Source organism: Terrapene carolina, unplaced genomic scaffold, assembly GCF_002925995.2.
Source record: "Terrapene carolina triunguis isolate 2854851 unplaced genomic scaffold, T_m_triunguis-2.0 Scaffold69, whole genome shotgun sequence".
NCBI classification, from domain to species: Eukaryota; Metazoa; Chordata; order Testudines; family Emydidae; genus Terrapene; species Terrapene triunguis.
This window is the reverse complement of record NW_020664420.1, coordinates 43,385,398-43,409,237: the sequence shown is the minus strand read 5'-3', so window position 1 is coordinate 43,409,237 and position 23,840 is coordinate 43,385,398. Positions and strand designations below refer to the sequence as shown.

At 44.6% G+C, this 23,840-nt stretch overlaps 1 protein-coding gene across 1 annotated transcript in view; it reads left to right on the top strand.

Annotated features, from left to right (window-relative positions):
* The window catches only part of ACOT12 (acyl-CoA thioesterase 12), a 36,656-nt gene extending 13,175 nt beyond the window's left edge, over positions 1-23,481 (top strand). The window contains exons 3-10 of the mRNA XM_029910923.1: positions 1,757-1,901; positions 9,582-9,738; positions 12,975-13,094; positions 15,195-15,345; positions 16,845-16,900; positions 17,333-17,396; positions 18,507-18,590; positions 23,344-23,481. Coding sequence (XP_029766783.1) covers positions 1,757-1,901; positions 9,582-9,738; positions 12,975-13,094; positions 15,195-15,345; positions 16,845-16,900; positions 17,333-17,396; positions 18,507-18,590; positions 23,344-23,481 — 915 coding nt within the window. The remainder of the gene's footprint in view (positions 1-1,756; positions 1,902-9,581; positions 9,739-12,974; positions 13,095-15,194; positions 15,346-16,844; positions 16,901-17,332; positions 17,397-18,506; positions 18,591-23,343) is intronic.
* The last annotated feature ends 359 nt before the right edge of the window (positions 23,482-23,840 follow it).

Below are 23,840 nucleotides of genomic sequence, written 5' to 3'. Positions count from 1 at the left end.
GGGGGGGGGGGGGGGGGAAGCTGGGAGGGGCTACAGTTGGGGAATGCTGGAAGGGTGTGTGTGTGTGTGTACTGAAGGGTATTTGAGAGGTGCTGGAGGGGGCACCTGGGGGATGCTGGAAGAGGTGTGTGTATGTGTACTGGGAGTGGTATTTGGGAGGTGCTGGAGCAGGAACCTGGGGGGTGCTGGAAGAGGTGGGTGTATGTGTATTGGGAGTGGTATTTGGGAGGGTGCTGGAGGGGGAACCTGGGGTGCTGGAGGGGGTACCTGTGTTCTCATTCTTGCGGTAGGGGTCAGTGTCACTGCTGGGTCTGGCTCAGACCCAGGACACAGCCATCAGTCAGCACCTCCCTGCGGGGCTCTCCCCCTCCCCAGAGCTGGCAGCATGGGATCTGGCAGCTGCGAGGGACTAGTCAGATGTCGATGCAGGGGAGGGACCAATTGGGGCTCTCTTTCTGAGTTGCAACATCTGCCCCACAAAAAACCTGGACATTGCCTCTTATTTGAAAAATCCGCCCAGACAGAAGGTGGAGGATCAAAAAAGAGGCAATGTCTGGGAAACCCCAGACATATGGTAACCTTATGACTACCTAACTCTGCTGGGAGGGAGGGCAATTTTGTTTTAAGAAAAAATTGGCAAGATTCTGAGCAGGGATGGAAGTGGAGGAAAGGAGATGGTTTGAGAAAAGAATCAAAGGCAGAGAAGTGTTAGCAGGGATTGGTGATACTAACATCCCTCCAGGAAAAGGTGGCAGAGTTGTTTAGAAAGGGAGAAGGCAAGGCTGAGAGAGAGAACATGAAGTGGGGAAAACTGGTGTAGCCCCATGCCCTGCTGACAGTAGGTCCAGGGGAGAGGCGGTTTTGGCCATATGTAGTGGCTGGTGGCTAGAAACACACCAGGTTCCTGACAAAGTCTCTAAGTCTAAGCCTCTAAGTCGACAAGAGGATTTGGGGTGGAGGTACAGTGGAACCACTGTCACTCACATGGAGCAGCAGGGTGTTGGCTCTGTTCTTGTTGAAGCTTCTGGGCCTAGGTGGAAGGGACCAGAGAATAGGTGTGGATACAGAGAGCAGCTGTTCCTTGCAACTCAGCTGTTTTTGTCTGTCCCCTGTTTAGATAACATTGTTCAAAAGCCAATGGGCTAGATTTTCAAACAGTTTGTGCCACTAAACTGACCAATTCTACCGATAGGGCCAGGCATAAATGGAATTTGCACATGCTTTGTGTGTGAAAAGGGAAATACACTGGGGGCAGAAGGGCTTCACATGCAGAAGAAGAGTGTTGGGAAAACAGTCTGTAAAAGTGTGCTGCTATGGCATTTTCAAAGGAGCATATCCGAGCGCAAGTAGTGGCAGGGATGCAAATGTGGGCCTGGGACACAACACACAATATTAACTCCTCAGACTAATTTGAAAATGCATTTCCAGTTTTGTTTTCTGTGAAGCATTTTAAACAAAATAGGGTTTAGTGAGTTTCTTGTATTTTTAGTTTCTCAAAACAAAAACACCTTGTCGTTGAATTTTGGCAAATGGCTCAGGACTAAAAGTGAAACCTAGATTTTGCATAATCACTTGAACTTTAACTCTTTCCTTATCTGTAGTAATATGACTTGCTGTACTGCAGAAATTACAGTAAAGAGTTCTAGAGGATGCTGATGCCAGCGTACTTTTTAAATGGCATTGACTCAAAGTGCGGTTCAGAGCACACTCAGATATGATTATACAATCACATGAGAGCTTCTTTTCATTTGTGTAGGTTAACTTAAAACCAGTCAAGCTTCAGTCTCCACAAGATCATCTGGAACATAGTCTGGCTATTGAGAGAAGAAGAATACGACTGGACCATGAACATGTCTTTGAGACCCTAATGCAAGAGAGTAATATGGAAGATGGTCAGTGTGGTCAGTAAAGCAGACACAACCTGTAATTATGGGCAAATGGAGGGGACCAAAAAGTGACCAATTCAGACTAGGGACAAAACCAAATAAAAACCTTTGAGGATAAGACTCCAGAGGCTAGCAAGGGCCAGGTTTGTGAGGGTGTGGAGGACAGCAAATCTCCCTGGTGGTTCTCTCTGTCCATCTGTCCTGCAGGGATTCCAGGTGTAAGGTTGCAGGATCAGGGCCAAAGTGTGAGTTGATCATTGTTTCACATTTACTTTTCACTTAGGGTTTGCCCTTCATCAAATTGAGTTAATCTGGTTTGAAAACCTTGCATACAGACGATGCAACCCATTACTGTGAATTAACTCCACATTTATTGGGAACTCTTGCAAAGTGGACTAGATATACTTCAAATTGAATTACAGTTAGATCTTTTGTTCATGCGCATGCAATCACTGTGCACCACTTTTATGCTTTCAATGGCTCTCCCACAGTGCTTTGCAGGTCAACTGTTACTGACCTGTCCTTTTATTTGTGTGACCTCACTTCCCTATTGTCCACAAGTTTCCAGGATGACCCTTCCCCCCCCCGTTAAAAGCTGGCACAGAACCAAATTTTGCCACTTTGCTCATCGATCCCAGTATATCATTATTTTGGCAATACAACCACACAGCACTGCAGAAGCCCCACAACATGCCTCACCCAGCTGCCTGGAGCTGTGCTGAGATCCTGGATCTCACAGCCACCTGAGGAGAAGTGTCAGCTCAGGAAGCTCTTGTGGCGTGCCACAGGAGTTAGGACCTTTGTGTGGACATTGCAAAGCAGATGTCCTAAAGGGGTCATGACTGGGACGCTGACTGGATAAAGAACAAGCAGCTCAGAAAAAAGTGCATTGGAACGAGGGATAAGAGGAGACAATCTGTTAGAAGACATGTGACCTGACCGTTTTTTGACGAACTGGACACGATTCTATACAATTATAGTACAACCCGTCCAAGATGCTGCCCACACTCTTTCCTCGCACCAAGGATGACTGGCTTGACCCACTGGTGGCTGAGCAGGAGGATGCCCCCTGAGAGCCAGGATCTTTTTGTGCCTCAGGAACCTGATGATGACCAGCTGGAAAGTGAGCTTCAGTCCTGCCTTGCTATAATGGACCCTTCCATTGGCTGAGCCCAAGTCCCATCCAGAAATCCGGGCCGGGACTGAAGAGTCAGGTTCCCTGGAGGGAACTACAGCATGTAAGCAGCTATCTTTACAATGTATTATTTATTATTATTGTTGGCTGATGTGAGCTAAGAGCCCCCGCCTTCCTCCCAGTCTCTCTGTTCTGTTTCAAAATGGCACCCACCAGCATGGTGCAATCACAGAATGTACCCTGTGCCTCTCTGCTCCCCTCCAGCAGCAGATTCAAACACTGAACGCATTCATTTGTGCAAAATTCAACAGTTTATTGAGACAGGGCTTACAGGAAAAGAAATTTGGTTAGTTTTTGTAGTTTTCATGAGGTATAAATGCACACTGCATGCTCGGTGAAGGCACAAAAAAATACTATTCTTCACTGAGGTAAAAATGCTCTGTAACATGAATTCTAGTTGACAGTCATTGCAGGACTCTATCTGTTTTTCTCTATACTTTCTCCATGTCTGCAGGGGAGACATAGCTGAACTTAACACTGAGAAATAGCTCGATTTTGTTTCACACATCCCTCCCTCAATATAGTTTTCCACCCCCTTTATTCCTGCAGCACTTCTGGGGGGACCATCCTGGTGAATAACTTCACAATGTATTTCTCTGATCTGCCCTTTGCCTTTTTGTATAAGACCAATCTCTGCCTCCTAGTCACCTGCCTCAGTATAACATTATCAAGAGTCAGGATAGCTTAATGGTCATACAGAAGGAATTACTATCCAGATCCTGCCCCCCATGAGCCTCCCTTTAAACCTCTACTCCCGTAGAAGTGCATCCAGCACACAAAACTGCAAAAACAAACCTGGAACAAACCACTCATCCCATCCCTAACAGCATGAAAGCAGACACAGTAGACTGAAATCCAGATGCATTCAGCACCTTCATAAGAACATAAGAATGGCCCTACTAGGTCAGACGAAAGGTCCGTCTAGCCCAGTATCCTGTCTTCCGACAGTGGCCAGTGCCAGGTGCCCCAGAGGGAATGAACAGAACAGGTAATCATCAAGTGATCCATCCCCTGTCGCTCATTCCCAGCTTCTGGCAAACAGCATGTAAGCAGCTATCTTACCTTCCATACATTCACACCACTTACCATCTCTGAGGTTCCCCCCAAAATGGTAAGAGTCTCAGCGGGAGATAAGGTCACATATACCTACTAAAAAAAGCTGTCATGACTTTTCTGTGACACAAACAATAAACAACTGTTTTTTCCCCCTACTCCCACAATCACAGCACCTACAACTCCCAGACCATCAAGGACAGGGCCTCTGTGTACTGCTGACAGGCTGGCCAACCTGAAGGAGAGAAGAAGGAAGACGTGGGACAGGATGTCAGAATGGCAGAATCACAGGGGAAACCAGGCTGGCTAGGAGGTAGAGGCTGTACATGAGGACCCAGAAGGAGAAAGCAATGCATCTCTCCCAGAAGATTGTGGCAGTGGCCAAGGACAGTGTTGCAGAGGCCAGGGAAAGTGTGGCTGCATCCCAACCCACTCCACCCCACCATATGTGCAGGCCTCTGACTCAGAATACAAACAGTAGGCATCACTGGCAACATTCCTCTCGGTATTTATGTTTTCTGTGGGACACCTTGCTGGCTGTTCAAACCTCTGAGCAAGTCTCCACCCCTTGCGCTCAGCAATATTGTGCAGAACACAACAAGCAGATATTATGGTTGGAACATTTTTTCCCTGTTGCTTCCAACCTATTCCATAATCAGCACCATCTGCCTTTCAAAGGCCAAAGGCACACTTGACCACCATTCTGTACATGTGTTCTGTAAGTTGCCCCATATAGCTTGGGAATGCCAGGTGTGCAAAGCCATCAGTAATGTCCTGGGCCCTCCGCATCCTGAAGTTCTCTTGCTAGTGCTGGTCATCTCAGCTCTGCCGAATGATCTTCTCCCATCAATCTACACTGGTTTCCTGGGTCCCAAATAGCACTGAATGCTTGTTGGCGATCCAGAAACTGGTCCTCTTGTTTCAGCAGCTTCGCATCGTCCTGTTCTTCTGCCTCATCCTGCTGCCACCACTGTAGATTATCCTGCTGCTGCTGCTGCCGTAGAATATCCTCCTGCTCCCACATCATCCGCTTGGTGGTGAGACAGGTGAATAGAAAACTGGCTAGATCGTCGGGCTCAACGGGTAGTGATCAATGGCTCCATGTCTAGTTAGCAGCCGGTATCAAGCGGAGTGTCCCAAGGGTTGGTCCTGGGGCTGGTTTTGTTCAATATCTTCATTAATGATCTGGAGGATGGCTTGGACTGCACTCTCAGCAAGTTTGCAGATGACACTAAACTGGTAGGAGTGGTAGATACGCTGGAGGGTAGGGACAGGATACAGAGGGACTTTGACAAATTAGAGGATTGGGCCAAAAGAAACCTGATGAGGTTCAACAAGGACAAGTGCAGAGTCCTGCACTTAGGACGGAAGAATCCCATGCACTGCTACAGACTAGGGACCGAATGGCTAGGCAGCAGTTCTGCAGAAAAGGACCTAGGGGTTACAGTGGACGAGAAGCTGGATCTGAGTCAACAGTGTGCCCTTGTTGCCAAGAAGGCTAATGGCATTTTGGGCTGTATAAGTAGGGGCATTGCCAGCAGATCGAGGGATGTGATCATTCCCCTCTATTCAACATTGGTGAGGCCTCATCTGGAGTACTGTGTCCAGTTTTGGGCCCCACACTACAAGAAGGATGTGGAAAAATTGGAAAGAGTCCAGCGGAGGGCAATAAAAAGGATTAGGGGGCTGGAGCACATGACTTATGAGGAGAGGCTGAGGGAACTGGGATTGTTTAGTCTGCAGAAGAGAAGAATGAGGGGGGGATTTGATAGCTGCTTTCAACTACCTGAAAGGGGGTTCCAAAGAGGATGGATCTAGACTGTTCTCAGTTGTACCAGATGACAGAACAAGGAGTAATGGTCTCAAGTTGCAGTGGGGGAGGTTTAGGTTGGATATTAGGAAAAACTTTTTCACTAGGAGGGTGGTGAAGCACTGGAATAGGTTACCTAGGGAGGTGGTGGAATCTCCTTCCTTAGAGGTTTTTAAGGTCAGGCTTGACAAAGCCCTGGCTGGGATGATTTAGTTGGAAATTGGTCCTGCTTTGAGCAGGGGGTTGGACTAGATGACCTCCTGAGGTCCCTTCCAACCCTGATATTCTATGATTCTATGATTCTAAGTCCAGTGCAGAATTCATCTAGCTCTGAGTGCTGTAATACAGCCCAAGCAGCCTGTGCATATTCATGCCTGCCACCACAGCGGCTCACAGCATTGGTGTGTCTATGCTGGCTGACAGCAACTATAAACAGTGCGAGACAATGGGGCAGAGATAGAGAAAATATGGGATTTTTAAAAATGTGAACCAACATGGCTTCCCACAATTCACAGTGAAAACAATCCCAGGACGCACAATGCTCAGCAGCAAAGCAACGGACCATGGGCTATCCCCAGAGAATGCCATGCCCTCAGTTCGCAGAAAGCTGCCTCCATGTGTTCATATGATGCGGATTGAAAACAGAACAGGCATTCTGTGTGCACACTGTTGGAATGACTTGAATACAGCGAGTTACCTGAGGCTCATAAAAGCACATTGGCTTAAACCCCTTGTGTAGATGTACCCTTACTTTACAGGTTTACGGTTGTTGTTTTTTAAGGGTTTTATAGAATTCATTCATACTTCAAGCTGAATTTTGCACTGGAGAAATAAGTCCAATAGCACCAGTTAAGATACACATAGGAGGAGAAATCCATTTGGCTTGATGCCTATAACTTTCCAAGAAATCAATAGGAACTATGTGCATGTGAGGAGATTGCTCTCAAGAAACAGAAGAAAAATTCTTCAGCATGGTAATCTAAATCCTGGCAGGAAAAGTGCAGAGCACTCATGTGACCAAAAGGAAAAACTGAAGCCTAACTGGTTTCTTTCTTCACCTAGATTTGCCTTTATTTCCCAAACTTGTCTCTGTCCTGAAATGACATGAATCGAAGTCGCTGTATTCCCTTCCAAAAACATGAAATTATTCACAAATGTTTAAGAAACTTTCTAGTATTTACAGTATGAAGTACACATCTCTGTTTATGAACTTCAGTCACAAATAAATTATCTACAGAGAAAAACAACATCTATTATAAATATAATACCTGCCGTCACAATTTAATTGGGTTGTGCGGACTCAAGATGGACACTTTACATTGTCATGGTGATCCCTTTCTGGTAGAAAACTAAGACCACCAAAGAGCAATCAGAGTGTGGTAACGTTCAGTCTCCACAGCCCTAGCTGCATTAGGGAAATTGTCTAGATATTTTCTACAATTGAACACACCAGTTCAACATCAACAGTGACATATAGAAAGTAAAATAGGATCAAAAATGAAATTAGTATATGTGAAGATTGTTAGCTTCCAAATATATACAAAATACATCAAGCAAGAAAATGAAGTTTGTCTTGTGAATGCAAGTTATACAACTCCTTAAGTAGGTCCAAAGTGCAAGGTAATCAGACATCCAAATGGCTATTTGATGATCGTAAATCACAGTTTACTAGGGCAGAAGCCAAAGACATAATTCGTGTCTCATGAAATCCTGTGGTGCAGGTGTCGTTGCATACTTGGAATGACTTACACATCTGATACTTGAAACTATTATATCAAGATGTAACTGAAAATACAAAGACTTTTTTTTAAATTCAGAGCACCTCACAGTCAAGGCCCTGATTCAGCAAGGTACTTAGCCCACATGTAACTTTAAGCAGTGACTTCAGTAAGACAAGTCACATCCTTAAAGTTATGCATATGCTTGAGTACCTTGCTGACTTGAGACCTAAAAGACTGTGACCTTTAAGTCATCACCAGGGCCGGCTCCAGGCACCAGACGAGAAAGCATGTGCCTGGGGCAGCACATTGTAAGGGGCAGCATTCCGGCCAATCTTGGGGCGGCACATTCTGGCCGCTCTGCCGTGGTTCTTTTTTTTTTTTTTTTTTCTTTGGCAGCCTGGTCCGCAGCTCCAGAGCCCCCGGCCAGCTCCCCGCACTCTGCCAGTCCCAGCCCAGCCCTGCAGGGGCACGGACCCCGGCCCGGGGGGGCAGGAACTAGCGATCCCCGCGGCTCACCGTGCCGCCGGGCTCCCCGGGACGCGCCACTCCCCGCCGCCTGCACTGGCCTCCGCCTCCCGCGCCGCTCTGAGCCCGGCCCAGCCGAGCCGCTTTAAAGGAGCGGCTGAGCCAGCACCTCCTGCAGCCCCTGGGGGCTCCGCCTGCTCGGCCGGGAGAGGCCCGGCTGCAAGGCGCCGCCCTTCATCCCCCTGCGAGCCGCCTTGACCGCCCTCCACGCGGCTGCCTTTTTTTTTTTTTGCTTCAGCATTCCGGCCACCCTTTTTTTGCTTGAGCCGGCCCTGGTCATCACACACAAGATGCTGGGCGCCAAATTCATCCCTGATGTACCTTCACTGAGTTACACAAGAGTTCAATTTATCCCTAGATTCTTAATTAGACCTTGTATAATATGCATATTTATGAGTATGTTTACATACTTATGGTGAAAATACACATGTGTAAGTCCATTGAAATAGTTTCAATAAGAGAATGCTAAGGTTGTATGGTTAAACACTTGAAAGATGAATTGGCAAAGTTAATGTGCACACAACCCTAACTCTGCCCCCAGTGCATGGCTATTCACTATAATACAGTATTTAATGAACACACACTATTTCGCAAGTAATACAGTATAACACGATACAATAATTTTCTACAACCTTAAATCCACATGTATAGCAATTTTTAGTACTGCAAGACATTTATATCAAAAGCATATAATAAACTTTACTTACTTATAAAACACATTGCAGGTTAAATAGAGCAAGCAAGAGTAATAATGAAAATTTACTGGCATACATAGATTGCCTACATTTTCAATTAGGAGAGCTGCATAGCTGTCTGATTCCCTGAAAGTGTGCTTTTAACATAGGTTTTGTATGAAGGATAGCATCTCATCCCTCCGAACAGAATTTGATCTGCCACCAGGGTGTTCTTTTTTCAGAGTAGCAGCCGTGTTAGTCTGTATCCGCAAAAAGAACAGGAGTACTTGTGGCACCTTAGAGACTAACAAATTTATTAGAGCATAAGCTTTCGTGGGCTACAACCCACTTCTTCGGATGCATATTGAGTGAAACATATCGAGGAGATATATATACACACATACAGAGAGCATGAACAGGTTCTGTTTCTCTCCATTCTGCTCCCTTGTCAGACAAGAGGCTGTGGTGCCCTTGCACCTTGGCAGAGCGTCAGGCTGTTGCTATTACTGAAAGAAGAAGCAGCTTTTTGGCTTCAGGCACTCCCTGGTGTGGGTTTGGTGGTCATTCCCAAATGGCAATGCAACAGACATTTTTTTTAATTGTACCAAAAGCCGATAGATCCCTACAGTGATGGGGAAAGAGTATATTCCCCTCTTGGGACAGCTAATAACTCTACTTAATTAACTATCCCATTAATATATTGTTACCATGTTTCAGATAATGTAAGTGATACAGAGGAAGATACTATTTCAACTGATCTAACCCATGTGCAGAGCATTGAACTTGTCCTGCCTCCTCATGCAAACCATCATGGAAATACATTTGGTGGCCAGATTATGGCGTGGATGGAGACAGTAGCTACTATTTCAGCAAGGTACTTTTCTTTCTGATGGCTTCCTATATGATTCGGAAAAGACATGCTGTGTGGAAAATCAAAAGTACTCCAAATCCACCATTTTAATGTTAAAGTCATCACAGAGTTTAGTTACAAATGAGAAGTGAAAATAAACTCTATTGTGATCTTTCTTCCTATTGAGGTGCAGGGGATGTCTACATATTTATATATAGGCTTTTCTATGGCACTTATTTCCAGAACATCTGAGTGCTTCACAACACTGCTGAGAAATATTGCTATCTCCTCTTTACAGATGGCGACCTGAGGGACAGAGAGATTATGTGATTTGCTTGAGGCTTCAAAGCAAGTCAATAGCAGAGCTAGAAATAGAACCCAGATCCTGATGGCTAGTGCAGTGTCTTGACCACAAGAATATCCTTCCGTATATGGTAAAATCCTCAGGCCCAGCATCAATGAAATCGTAAAATGGAGCAGCTGCTCAAGGACAGTCTGCAGCCCCCTATATATAGCAGAGATGAACTTGCGTGTGGCCAGTGGGTCTGAACAATGTGAGAGCCACTACCAGGAAGTGTGGATGGGCACTGGCATGGGAGTCAGTAGAACTGAGTTCTATTCTAGCCATTGACTCGCTATATTATCTTGGGTAGGTCACGTAACTTCTCTGTCTCTCAGTTCCCACATCTGTAAAATGGGAGCAATAATCTTCCCCAGCATCCTTTGTGAAGTACTTTGAGATCTACAGATGAAAAGTGCAAAGCATTATTGCTACACCCTGTAGGTTCATTAGTGGCTATGGCCCAACTGAGCAGCTGCTCTGCCTTCTGCCTTTAGGCTGGAGGGTTCCATCACCTCAGCCTTGACACTGGTCTCCCACACAAACAAAGCTTCTTTGTATGTGAGACCTGAATTTCTATCAGAATTCCCCTCACACACCACCTGACCTACTTCATTGCAGGGATGCTAGCAATGTGTTTGTTTTTTACTTTAATAAATAAATGCCATTCCTTTTCCTTATTCATGTAATTTTGATTCATAGCCAGTTAGTTTCTCTATAGTTCTTAGATAAACAGCTCATTTTATTCAAATTAGAAAACGCACTGATTTTACATCAGTGTGTAATTCCATTGACTTCAAAGGAATTACTCCTCATTTACGCCAGTGTACCCAAGACCTGGTCCAAAATATCAGGCTCTGCTTCCCTTGGCTATGTCAATGTACAACTAATCTGAAAGTTAAAATAGTTTATTTGGAACTATGAATATTGAACATAATTTATCAGGTTGAAACTTTTAGGAATAATAGCTCATGGCAGAGACAATATTGGATGGAAACAGAGCTTGTATTTTATGCTTGAGAAATAGCTGCCCTCGCTACAAACCTTTTGTAAGGCAACAATTAGCTCTGACCTTTGTAGGTATCAGTTAGAGTTGCTATGGCCACAGGCTGAGATGGGGAAAGCAGGGGGAGCGGAGGGGAGGGGAAAAAAGCAATACTTGAAGAATAAATTTAAAACACCCATAGAAAGGTTTTTCAAAAGGTTATGTCTCCTTTCTAAAAATTGTGAAAGTAATTGAGCAGCTTAAAGACAGTACTGCAGTAATTGAAAATCCATTTGAACCAGGGCTGTCCTTTCTGATATTTTATATGACCAATAGAAGTATTCAGAGCTTTGTTTTCTTGGAAAATAGAGCTTAATATTTAGGAAAAAATCCCCCTTTAAAAAAATTACATCCTTTCATCCCCTTGGTATTTTTGGTAATGTTGTATTTTTACTGTGAGTGTTGTAAATGAGATACCCATTTAGCATTTTAAATAGGAAGAGCAAATTGTGTTTAATGAAATTACAAAGTCATTTAATGTATTAGTCTATTATAAAGATGCTCTATTCAATTAATTAGCAACAGATAATTGTGTGCATTTAACAATACTGGTACATTAGTTTACAAAGAGTGCAATTGAATTAAGAGCTGAGACTACTACAAAACTGTGTCATTTCTAGGCTAAAAATGTGTATGATGAAATTCTGTATTCATATATGTATGCTTTTCTCACTGAATTTGATGGGCGTTTCCTGCACATTCATGAGGGCAGAATGTGACCCTTTAGAGTCAGGAAATAAATTGCATTGTTGTTATTATTTATCCTGCATTAGCCCCAGTGGGGCTTAGGGCTGTGAAGAACAATAGAAAAGTCCCCCTACAAGAATTTACAAACTTAAAAATCACAATCCTGCAATTACTTAATCACAAGTGCAATTCTGAGTAATCCTGTGGGGCTCCAAAGCTCCAATGGGACAACTCAGGTGAGCAAAGTAATGCATGTGATTAAGTGTTTTCAGGATCAGGGCCTAAATTGAGAAAAGAGAGACTAGTGAGTGTAATAAACAACAGAAAGGTATGGGGAATGGAAGGATGAGGTAAACAAAAATAATAAGAGAATTTATATTAAATGAATATACCTTTAAGCCTTGATTTTTAAAAGTTAGGCATTCAACTTTGGATTTCTGCATGGGCAGATGGCCAGTGGTACATCTAACTGTCTTTTTGCATTTTTAGAAACTCAGTTCCAAGACTCAACTTCAGTAGTTGCATGCAATTTTTAGAAAAAAGACATATTTCCTTAGTGTCATTACAAATTAATTCAGGTTGCAGCTGAGTGAATTTTTAATTTATGTTTCACATAATCATATACTGCACAAAACTATATTAATTTCTGATAAATGTGAAGAAACTATCAGAGGTAAAAAGGATGTATGGGCTGAAGTTCTTTCATAGATACATTGTCTTTGGCCCTGAGCAAGTTTCACTAACTCGAATAGGACCAGATTGTGAACTCTTTACTCACACTGAACAATATTTTACTCCAAAAGTAGCCCTGTTGAAGTGAGTGGGGCTCTTTAAGAAGTAAGGTACTACTGAATGAATGAGAATAAGGGGTTCATAATCTGGCCCAATATGAGATTTATTACAAGTAGAGGCTTAATTAGTTAAATGTTTGTAAAGTGCATTGCAAATGAAGCAGCACAATAGAAGTGGTATTATATTTTGAGACCCAGATTCTGTGCTGTTATATAGCTGAACGTGCTGTCATTTATGAGAAGTCTAGGGATTAAATTAGGCTTGCATTGTGAACTTCTAATTTGTGCCGACCTCATTACTTTAAGTATGCCAAATAATTCTGGGCTGTACCAATACAGAAAAAAGAATTACAAGACCATATATTCTGTTTTGTGTCTCTCCTGCTTTCTCATTCAGCCGTCTCTGTCATTCATATCCCACCTTGAAATCAGTTGATATGTTTAAATTCCGGGGACCCTCCACTGTTGGTGATCGTCTTGTCTTCAAAGCAATAGTTAACAACACATTTCAGAAAAGGTAAAACTATCTATGTGCTTGTCTCACCACCCTCATTGGGGTTTTGCTTATCAGGTTTTTAATGAAGAAATGTTTTTAAAATAGCTCTGCTTTTCTCATTTAAAAAATAGTTTGAAGCTTGGTTTATTGTTTATTCAAATCTAAAAGATCATCCGTACCCTCTAGTGATTGATGTCCCAGTTCTGCAAACCTTAATTACAAGTGTAATGCTAAGCAATCCAATGGAACTCCAAGTCTCCAATGGGACATTGTAGTCATTTGGACCCTGATCCTGGAGTGTACTCCATGTGGGTACAGGGCTTTATCTGTGTGGAGCTTATTGCAGAGTCCAGGACCTCGCAGCTGCTTCCTGGTTGCAAAACTCTTGTTTTGGAAGAGGGAGGAAGAAGGGGAGGGTGAGGACATCTGGTGTTAAGCCCAACCAAATGCTGCCTGCAATAAATGGGTGCAGCAGCCATAGAAGTCTTTATACAAATTGCACCTGGTTCTAAGTTAGGCAGAACATGAGTGTTAATGGGCATTTATTTAGCACAATGAAAGGGCCTGATGCTTGAATTCAGTAAGTCTGTTTGGTACCCATCCTGTGGGATAAAGCAGACTTAAACACAGTGGATCCTACCTTCTGAGGATCCCCCCCATGGTGGGGGAAACCTCCATTGACTTAAGGCTACTATAGAGGCTCCTACACCACGACACCCTTTCTGAAACCTAGCGAAGTGTGTGTATGGTTGCAATACCCCTTTGCCAGGGGGATCCCCAGCTACTGGAATGACTCCTTGCAGTCAGGCATAAGTAAATGACACCAGGGAAGTGACAGTCCCCTAGCCAGCCTGGGACCGGGAATGTCAAAGTCGCTTAAACCCATCTTTGCCCCAACCCCGACCCCTGGTCCTGTGATAAGCACTGCTCAGCCAGACCAGAGGCTGTGACCTAAGAAGGTAGGCAGAAGTGCCACAGGAAAAGCCGCAGGAGGGAATAAGTTACAGCAGTCCCTCCTTGAACTTCAGCTTATATTATGCCATGTCGATATTTCTGGAGCAAATAGGGTCCTGGTGGCAATAGATGTAACTCCCACTGCTACTCCCTTCTATCAAGGGCTGAATATGGTCCCCCCAGGACACCAGCTTGCTGTGAGTTACCCTTGTCTTGCGCATCTGAATGCCCATCAGTGCAAGTTCGCTCTCACCCCCAAGTCTTTCCCCCCCAGCCCCCAGTTCCCACACTCTGCTCATCATTAGGTATCTAAGCATCTACACTACTTTGCTACTTCAATTCATTTTCTGCCTATTTTAGTTCTGACATTTATCTTACACCACCTTTTACATCACTGCTGAAATATGCCTCTGTGTCCAGATAGAAAACTAATAATTAATTATTCATATATCCGAAATATTCAGATTTCTATCACTGTTGTTCCCTGTACCCAAGAAGTGTGTAACAGCTTTAGTTATTATGTTTGTCTCATTGCCCAGGGCCGGCTCTGGCATTTTTGCCGCCCCAAGCAAAAAAAAAAAACACGTGCAGGGCGGCCGGAGCCAGGGTGCAAACTTTTGGTGCCACTTACTTGGCGGTTCGCAGCTGCCAACCCCGGCCGCGCTGGCTAGCAGGACTCCCTGCGCTGCAGACGTGCCCCAGGCAACGGAGTGCGTGCCCCAGCTAGCGGGGGGGGAGAGAGAAGGGGGGCGGCCAGGGCTTCCTTCAGCCGGGGCGCTCGCCACTCGGCCCCTCCCGCCGCACCGCCTGCTGGGAGGGCTCCACACCACTCCCGCCTGCAGGTGAATTGAAGGTCGGTGGGGAGGGAAGGACGCGGGCTGCCGGGCTTGTTGCAGACCTGGCACCGGCTGGGGCAGACGGAGCGCGCAGCCCGCTCCCAGCAGGGCGCTCCCCTCCTCCGCGCCACCGCCCCCTACAGGGCGGCCGGAGCGGTGAACCAAAAAAAAGGGCGGCCATGCCACCCTAGGATTGGGCGGAATGCTGCCCCTTAGAATCTGCCGCCCCAAGCACGAGCTTGCTCAGCTGGTGCCTGGAGCCGGCCCTGCTCATTGCTGCTTCTGTGTCATTCTGTTGTGGTTAAATAATTCATTTAAACTCTTCTTTCAGTGTTGAGGTTGGCGTTCGTGTTGAGGCCTACAACTGTGAGGAGTGGACCATAGGCCAAGCACGGCATATTAACAGCGCTTTTCTGATTTTTAATGCTGTAAATGACAAAGGAGAGCTCCTCACCTTTCCCAGAGTCAAACCCACTACAAAGGTCAGTTCTTTACACAAGAGAGAGAATGAATATAGAGATGGCTTATATAGTCCAACCCAGAATAATGCATATCACACAGCCAATCACTGTCAGACATTCCAGGGAAGTGAAGAGCTAAACAAGGTTATAAACTGAATCACTTTCTCTTCCTCCTCCTCAAGAGGATATTCTGAACTTGAGAAAGCTTGAAGGGTAATTGAACAACTCCTAAGTAGCCTGGGGATTTGTAAAGGAAGTTGCTGGAGTCCGGAACCCAAGTCCCATTGAATTTCAATGGGAGTTAGTGCCTAATTCCCTTTGGCTCCTTTGAAAATTCCAGCCCAAGTACATGGATCCCTTAAAGTGGTTCATTGAACTTTTAAACCTTCATGACTATAAAACTGTTGTTTTGAATAGTCTGCTATGATGTAATCTTTCGTTAGCGCTTTTTTCTTCCTCTTATCTCAGAATTCCATAAAGTACCAGGGCAGGAATAAAAGAGCTACTAAAATAGTGAATTAATGACTAGTAGGGTAATGACTTTGTAAGGAAATGAGGAGTCATATGCACTCCGCGCTAGCCAACGCACTACCTTGCACATTAAACTCTATCTTGTTTCAAAAGGGAAAACTGACTCCTACAGCAGCATTATCTCCACTCTTCCAAAAAATGCTTTGGCACCTTAACTTCAACCAGAGAAGCAATGCTTCAACTAAGCAGCAGCTCACAGGGCATTAACTCCAGTACCCTTTTTCTAACAGGAAGAGAGTACTAGCTCTGAAGCAGAAATAAAAAAAGAAGCTTCTTTCTGCTGCAGTTGAAGAAGAAAAAATATGCAGACTAAAACAGAGGATTAGGTGTGGTATTTTCAAAAGCACCTAAATCACACAGCACAAGTCCCATTGACATTCAGTGGGATTTGTGCTCCTAAATTACTTAGTTGCTTTTGAAATTTCTATTCTAAATGGAATAGCAATGGAAGAAAGTAGTGACTGAATAGTCAGTTTGAGGTGGTGATCAAACCTATTGTGCAGTGCTCACTTCTAATTTTTCATAATGCACTGCCCTCTTCTCTCCAATTCAGACATGTGCTAAAGCGGTATAGAAATCCCTCAAATATTGCTTTCCATGTTGAGCACTGTGTAGAAGGTTCCTTGGATTAATATTTTATCTAAAAGGTGGCACTTTTGGCAAGTGCAGAATGTTTAGCATTGTACTTCTCTATTGCTCCTGTACAAAAGTCCATATAATAACACTATACTACTAGGATACTCCAGACTGGTACTTAGATTATTTTTGCTATGTAAAGGGATACATCACATTAAAAAAAATTGATCAAGTTCATACTTGGGGAAATTCCATTGTAATAAGTGCAGTTATTTTGGGGGAGAGAGGTTTAAATAACATACTTTACATTTGGTAAATAATCCTTAATTGTCTTTTATTTGCACAACATGATCGAAGTAGAATGTATCATAATTCAACCAGATTATTTCTGTTTTGTTTTGCTTCTTGTGAAGGATGGTTTGAGAAGATATCATGGAGCTATTGCACGCAGAAGAATTAGACTAACCAGGTATGAATAAATTTCAAAGGTAACTTGGCACTATCTTTCACAGTGTGGCAGAAGTGAACTTTTTTTTTTTTTTTTTTTTACATATACTGTGCTCATTATTTTAAGTCTTCTCAGATGCAATAGCTATTGGCACTTAGCATTTCTGGACCTGATCCTATTTGCCTAAGTCATGATGAAATCAACGGCTACTATTCATTTGAGTAAGTCAAGAAATATTTGGGCTTTCCTATGTGTTCCCCATCCTTTTTTGGGGGAAAAAGAGGTGCTAAGCTTACTTAACTCACTATGTTGTTGTGAGGATTAATTCATTAATATTTGTAAAGCATTCAGAAGATGCTGAATACTATGTAAGTGGTTGTCGTACACTGACGGAAGACAGTGAACACTGTTTGTTTTGTTTTGACCTCTTTGTATACATAATATGTATTTCAGAAAATACATCCTTTCCAATAAGGAAGACACTCCCTCCACTGATCTCTGGGATACAAGCAACCAGGTACTTACATCATCTGAATTCATCCACATGCATAGTCTGAGAGGTGCATATGGACATTTTGGATATGTCAAAACAATTCTAAAGATCTGACCCAAACAGTTAGCATCTTAACTTGACCTGCTGTACCTAATGTCTGAAGAGTGGGTAAATGTGTATAGTGTATGTGTAGCAATATTTACGCACAGTGGGGTGAACTAAGGATGGATTAGCAATACCGACCCTGAATTTCCATTATTTTGTGTATTTATACAAATCCCTAGTGTTATTTTATTGCAGAATGTTCTGTACAAAAGTTTTTTTTTAATCCCCACTGGTTCCTTGATGTTATATTAGGTCCTTATAATTAAATCTAAACGTAAATAAATAATAATTGGACATGTATAATGTGGGAAATGATTTGCCATTGACTGAGGCAGCACTGGAGTGTGTCGCTATCAGAGTTTGAATTCTGTGGATGTAGAAATTTTTTTCTGCAGGGAAGTAAATATAAACAGACAGTAGATCTGAACAAACTGAATGATCCAATTTTTTAAAGATGAAATTGAAACATGTCTTTAAAGATTCTTGCACTGTTTATTCTCTTTTTACCACTTCCAAATATCAGCTCCATCCTGGACATGTACCTATCCAGTGTTGTCAAACACAAGTAATAGGCATCCAGTCCAGATATCCACTCCTCTGATAGCACCTTCTGTTTTCAAGCAGCTGCCAAAATATGTGCACAATCTGACAGCAGTGAAGAGGTTAATTTGCTAGCAGATTTTAATTACTTAGAAGAAAACTGAAGCATACCATTCATTTAGTAGCCTCATAGGTGAGGAATATTGTCTCTCTGGCAGTAGAGGGTTTTTTTTTGCTCTATTTTATCCATCAAAGAAACCCAAATTAGTGTTTTTAATTAGGGTTCTTTTGCCATCAGCCATGTGAAAACACAATCCAGCTATTGAAAGTATTTAATTCAGAAACTACTGGACTGTGTTTTCTGGAAGAAGACGACTTAAGGGAAAAAATACATTTGCCTGGTTTGTGATTCTGGGGTAACTATGGTACAGAAATGAGATTCTCTTTTATATCAGCCCTTCATTTTTAATAATATATCTTACATTTCAGGCATACTTGAGTTACAGCAGTGTAGCCACCCTGACAGTCCTGGCAACAAAATATGGATGGGAAATAACCAGCACTCTGGATAATGTAAGTACAGAATTGTGGAACAGTTGCATGCCAACTTCAGTAACATTTGGAGGGCCAGATCATGCTCACCATTAGAACTGGGCAGACAAAGTGTATTCTGTTTCATGAATTATTATGATATTTCAAAATTTGGTTTAGTTCTGATTAGGAAAGGAAAACAATTTTTTTGAAATTCTCTGTGAGTGGGAGGCAGCATCTCCTGCCTGGCGGTTAGAGCCCAAGGCAGCAGTTATGCCCAATGGTTTGTCTCCAGTAGCATCCTTGCCTACTGGATGGATGGCTCTGCCACATGTGCTGTTGCTCCATTTCATGGGTGCAGCTCACAGAAGGGGTAAGGAAACCCAGGACCTCCCATTCCACCGGGTTCCTACCCAGGGCTCTCAGAGGCTGTCCCTCGTACTGCATCCCAGCATGACTTCCGTTCATCCATGGGGAGTGCTGCCTTCCGGGCTTCTGGCCCTGGTCCCAGTCTCTGGGAGCGGCAGCTCCCCCCATTCCCTGGCTTGGTGGAGGAATCAGGTCACATCCTTCTCTGGAGATCCCAGAGCACATCCTTCTCCCTGGCTTGCCAGCATCTGAGTGAGATGTCTGGCAGCCTTTTAAACCCCACCTCCAACCCGAGCATGCTCAGCACAGGCAGAGGGATGGGGCCCCTGAGCCCAGAGTTGCTTCTTAACCCCCGCCTGTCCGAAGGGGTTGATACACCCTGTCACATTCTCCAAGAAAAGGGAATGAAGCCTCATCTGGCAGGCAGCCCTGGAGGCATGAATCCTGGAAGCTGTGGGCTCCCCAAATCTGAGGCAGTCCAAGTGCAGGCTGCTCCAGAGCTCTGGACCCTAAAAGCCCTGGGCTTCCCAAATCCAAAGTAGTCTGTGTGGCAGGCTACCCCGGGGCCATAAACCATGTTATTTCTGCAACAGTCTTCTAAAATAAACACATGAAATATTTTACAACCATGCACCAGAGGTAAAGCTTCCTTTTCAATTTGGGCATAGTGGCATTCTGTTTTTGCAAGAGCCCTGAATGCATATGCCTTGGTCTCCAATGCTCATCATATTTTTGTAGCAACACAGCCCCTATGCCTTCTTTGGAGGCATCAGTGGACAGTTAGGTCTGCCTCCTGCTGTCAAAATACCTTAGAACAGAGGTTTTCTGAATCAGTTGTTTTAAATTACCAAACTCTTTGTCCAAGTTAGCATCCTTTGTCAACTGGTTATTCTTTTGCATGAGTGCACAGAGGTTGCTGGTTTCTGCAGCCAAATTAGGTTTAAATTTACCAAAAAAATTAGTCATCCCTATGAACCGCTGTACTCCCTCCTAATTTTCTGGATGTAACATATTTGTTGTATCTTGTGTTCTGGTAAGATCAATACATCCCCCTTATTCAGTTAACCTTTTTCCTAAATAGGTTAACTTCTCTGAGCCTGAGTTTACATTTTTGTTTATTTAGCTTCAGGCTTTCTGCTTTAGTCCTGTCCAATGCTCTCTTTCACCTGTAATTCTGATCCTCTATTGTGCTTCTTTCTGTGCCTTCAATTCCCTCAAATATTTGCTGCACATTTCTATGAAAGACTTCTAGAGCAGATTTTAGACCAAACGGTAATCTGAGTAAGCAATATCTTCCATATAGTGCTCCTCTCATATAAGGGAATCTGCTAGAATCCAGACAATGCATCTAAAGTAGTAAAATACTTTTGCACCAGTTATATCTTTTACCTTCACTTGGTACACACATACCTCTAGTAGGAATGAGTTCCCCATTATAAACTTTCAATTTAACTTGTTTGCTCACCATTTTTTCCCCATGTTTTTTTCTTTAACCTTTTAAAACTAATATCTGAAACAACATTTACCAGAGCACCAGTGTCAAAATGTAAGAGTCCCGTTAGTCTATAAGGAAACTGTTCATTCATCTGTTCTTTCCTCTCAAGATACAGCTCCTAGATTAGTAGTTTTTAACCTTTTTTCATTTGTGGACCCCTAACAAATTTCTAATGGAGGTGTGAACACCTTTGGCCATCTTAGACATAGTCGGTGGACCCCCAGGGGTCCACGGACCATAGGTTGAAAACTAGGGTTACCATATTTCCACAATCAAAAAAGAGGACACTGGGGGGGGGGGGAAGCCCCGCCCCCATCCACTCCCTCCCACTTCCCACCCCCTGACTGCCCCCCTCAGAACCTCAACCCTCCCTGCTTCTTGTCCCCTGACTGCCCCCTGCTGAGAACCCCTCACCCTAACTGCCCCCCCCTAGGACCCTACCTGTCCCCTGACTGCCCTGACCCTTATCCACTCGCATGGGTGGCAGGGCTGTAGAAATTTTGGTGGTGCCCAGACCCCCCCCCCACACCTGCCTAAGGCTCTGGGAGGGGGGTTGGGTGGGGGGAGGAGGTCTGGGGTGCAGGTCCTGTGCTGGGGATTAGGGTGCAGGAGGGGTGCAGGGTGCAGGTTCTGGGATAGAGTTTGGGTGCTGGGTGCAGGCTCCGGGCTGGGGCAGGGGGTGGGTGTGCAGGAGGGGGTGAGGGGTGCAGGCTCTGGGATGGAGTTTGGGGTGGGAGGCGGTGCAAAGGGAGGGGGTGCAGGCTTTCGGAGGGAGTTTGAGGGCAGAAGGTGGTGTGTGGGAAGGGGGTGGGGGGTTGAGGGAGTTTGGGGATAGGAGGGGATGCAGGGGTGAGGGCTGTGGGTCTGAGGATGATGGGTTCATGATGCAGGAGGGGGCTCAGGGCTGGGGCAGAGGATTAGGGTGCAGGGGGCTGAGGGTTGGGGCTGAGGATGAGGGGTTCATGATGCAGGAGGGGGCTCAGGCTGGGGCAGAGGATTAGGGTGCGGGGGGATGAGGGCTCAGGCTGGGGCTGAGGGGTTTGGGGCGTTGGAGAGGCTCGGGGCTAGGGTGGAAGGGCAGGGTAAGGGCAGCCTGTCTTCCCATTAGTGGATGGGGGACGCTAGGACCCGGGGCAGCAGACAGCAGTTGCTGCTGGCTCTGGCAGTACAAGCAGGCAAGGGACAGGGAGGGAAGGAGGGGGCCACGGGGGGGGGCGCGTGAAGTGGGGGTGGCAGGTGGAGGCCGGGGACCCATCCAACACTCCCCCGCTCCCTGACCGCCCCTCCCCCGGACTCCCCTTACCATTCTGGCTCCACGTGTTTGCAAAACATGCTGCCCGGTGGGTCGGTTTGTGTGTTACACAGGGCTGCAGACAGAGGGAGGGGGGAGCAGGGGAGGGCTCTGGCTGCTGGAGGCCAATGGGAGCAGCTCAATCGGTCAAGCTGCCCAATCAGCAGCCGCACTCTGCATGGAAGGGAGGGAGGGAGGCGAGGGAGAAAAAAACCCGGGACATTTTAACCTTGTTACCAATTCCTCACGGACGGCTATTTAGAGACGCAAAAGCCGGACATGTCCGGGGAAATACGGACGGATGGTAACCCTATTAAAACTGAGTTACCTAAGCTAAAAGAGAGCCATGAGCTCCTAACTGTGTGTCTGGTGGAGCTGCCACTAGACTGCCTCCAACCCCTTCTCACTAACCCCAGTCTATTTCCCTCTAACATGTGCTCTGCTCTTAAAGGCACAGTACATACTCCTAACAGTAAACATTTAGTCTGAGTACTTCTTCCACCTGGCTTCTCTAAGGACTTGTCCACATGGACACTTAGAGTTGGGGTGTGAATCTGCAATACGCTGCCTGATGCGCACTAAGTCTCTGTGTGGAGAGCTCTAATACAAACCCAGAGCAACATGTACATTTAAAGAAAAACAAAAGCAAAACCTTACTGGAACAAAATACTCCACTGCGCACACAGTTCTCCTCCTGGAGAGAGGATGAGAGCGAGAACAAACAATACATGTCAGGCATTAGCCATGTGGCTTCATACACTACTGAAAGGTGCTCAGGTATTTGTCCCCCGTCCTCCCCGTCAATATTTACAATATTTTTACCTGCTCAAGGCCCAGGGACAAGATGGAATTCTGGGCCAATAACAGCTTTTTGATATATAAAAATGTCATGACTTTTAAATCCAATATCCTAGGTCCCTGCACTTGGGTGGAACACAGGGGATTTTTGAGAGGGCCCAGGATTTGGCCCTTTGTTTTGAATAGGTGGCCTGAGCATCTGGGGGCCTTAATGAAGAGGCTTTTTTTCTGTACCAGAATAGGGTGTCCTAGTGTTTGTGGAAATCACACAGGAAGTGGGCTCTGTCAAACACCCTGAGACCTGTTTAGGGTGACCAGATGTCCTGTTTTTAAAGGGACAGTCCCGTTTTTTAGGACTTTTTCTTATATAGGCGCCTATTACCCCCCATCCCCGTCCCATTTTTTTCACAGTTGCTATCTGGTAACCCTATGTACAGTTGGCCTGGCTTCCGCAGCAGAGAAATACCAAAAAAATTTAAAACGTTTGTGAAACAGCTTTTCAATACTATAACTGGCTTATACAGACTACATGGTGACGTGGGATGTGAGATTGTATTGATGCTTATGACTCATTCCTTCATCACTCATGAGCAATTCAACTACCCCCAATTTATGAAATTAAACCCCTTAGTACTATATCACACCATCATGTATTATCCTTTTCTTCATAAATGTATACTTTTGAATGTAAAAATGATTTAGAAACTAATCTTAAATACTCATCTGCATCTCACTGCCTGTCAGACATATGTTGCATGTTCTCTTGCCAAGTGAAAAGCTGGTGAAGTTGTCCATTTATGTTCTTCATTCTGTATTTTTAAAATGCTGTTCATTCATTTCAGATAAAAATATTCACACATGAGGAGAGTGATACCTTGTCTGTCAAGGTAGAAATGCAAGTGAGGATACCATCAAATCTAGCTTTCTTCCTTTTGTCTGACTTCAGACTCCGCAGGCAATGGGACAAACATTACTTGTAAGAGCAGCTCAATATTTTTTTTCTAGCACTATTTGACTCTGCTGTTAACTAATCTTTTCAGATGCTATCACTTTCTTCTGGATTAAAATTGGGATTGCCATGGATTGACAAGAGAAGGGGGTGGGGCAGAGGTTATCCTGTATGAGGGTAAGCAAGTTTCCATGCCCTAAACATGGTGTATAGTAAAGGGTTCAACTTTAATCGTATAGGCTAATAGTGTATATTCACAGTGCAAGAAGCAAGGCAGAGCAGTTCACTCAGTCATAGTCTGCTCTAATTAAACATGTTTATGCTGTGTGACCAATTCACAGTGTGACACAGCTGAATGTAATGTCAGAGATCAGGAAGCTCCTAGTCATA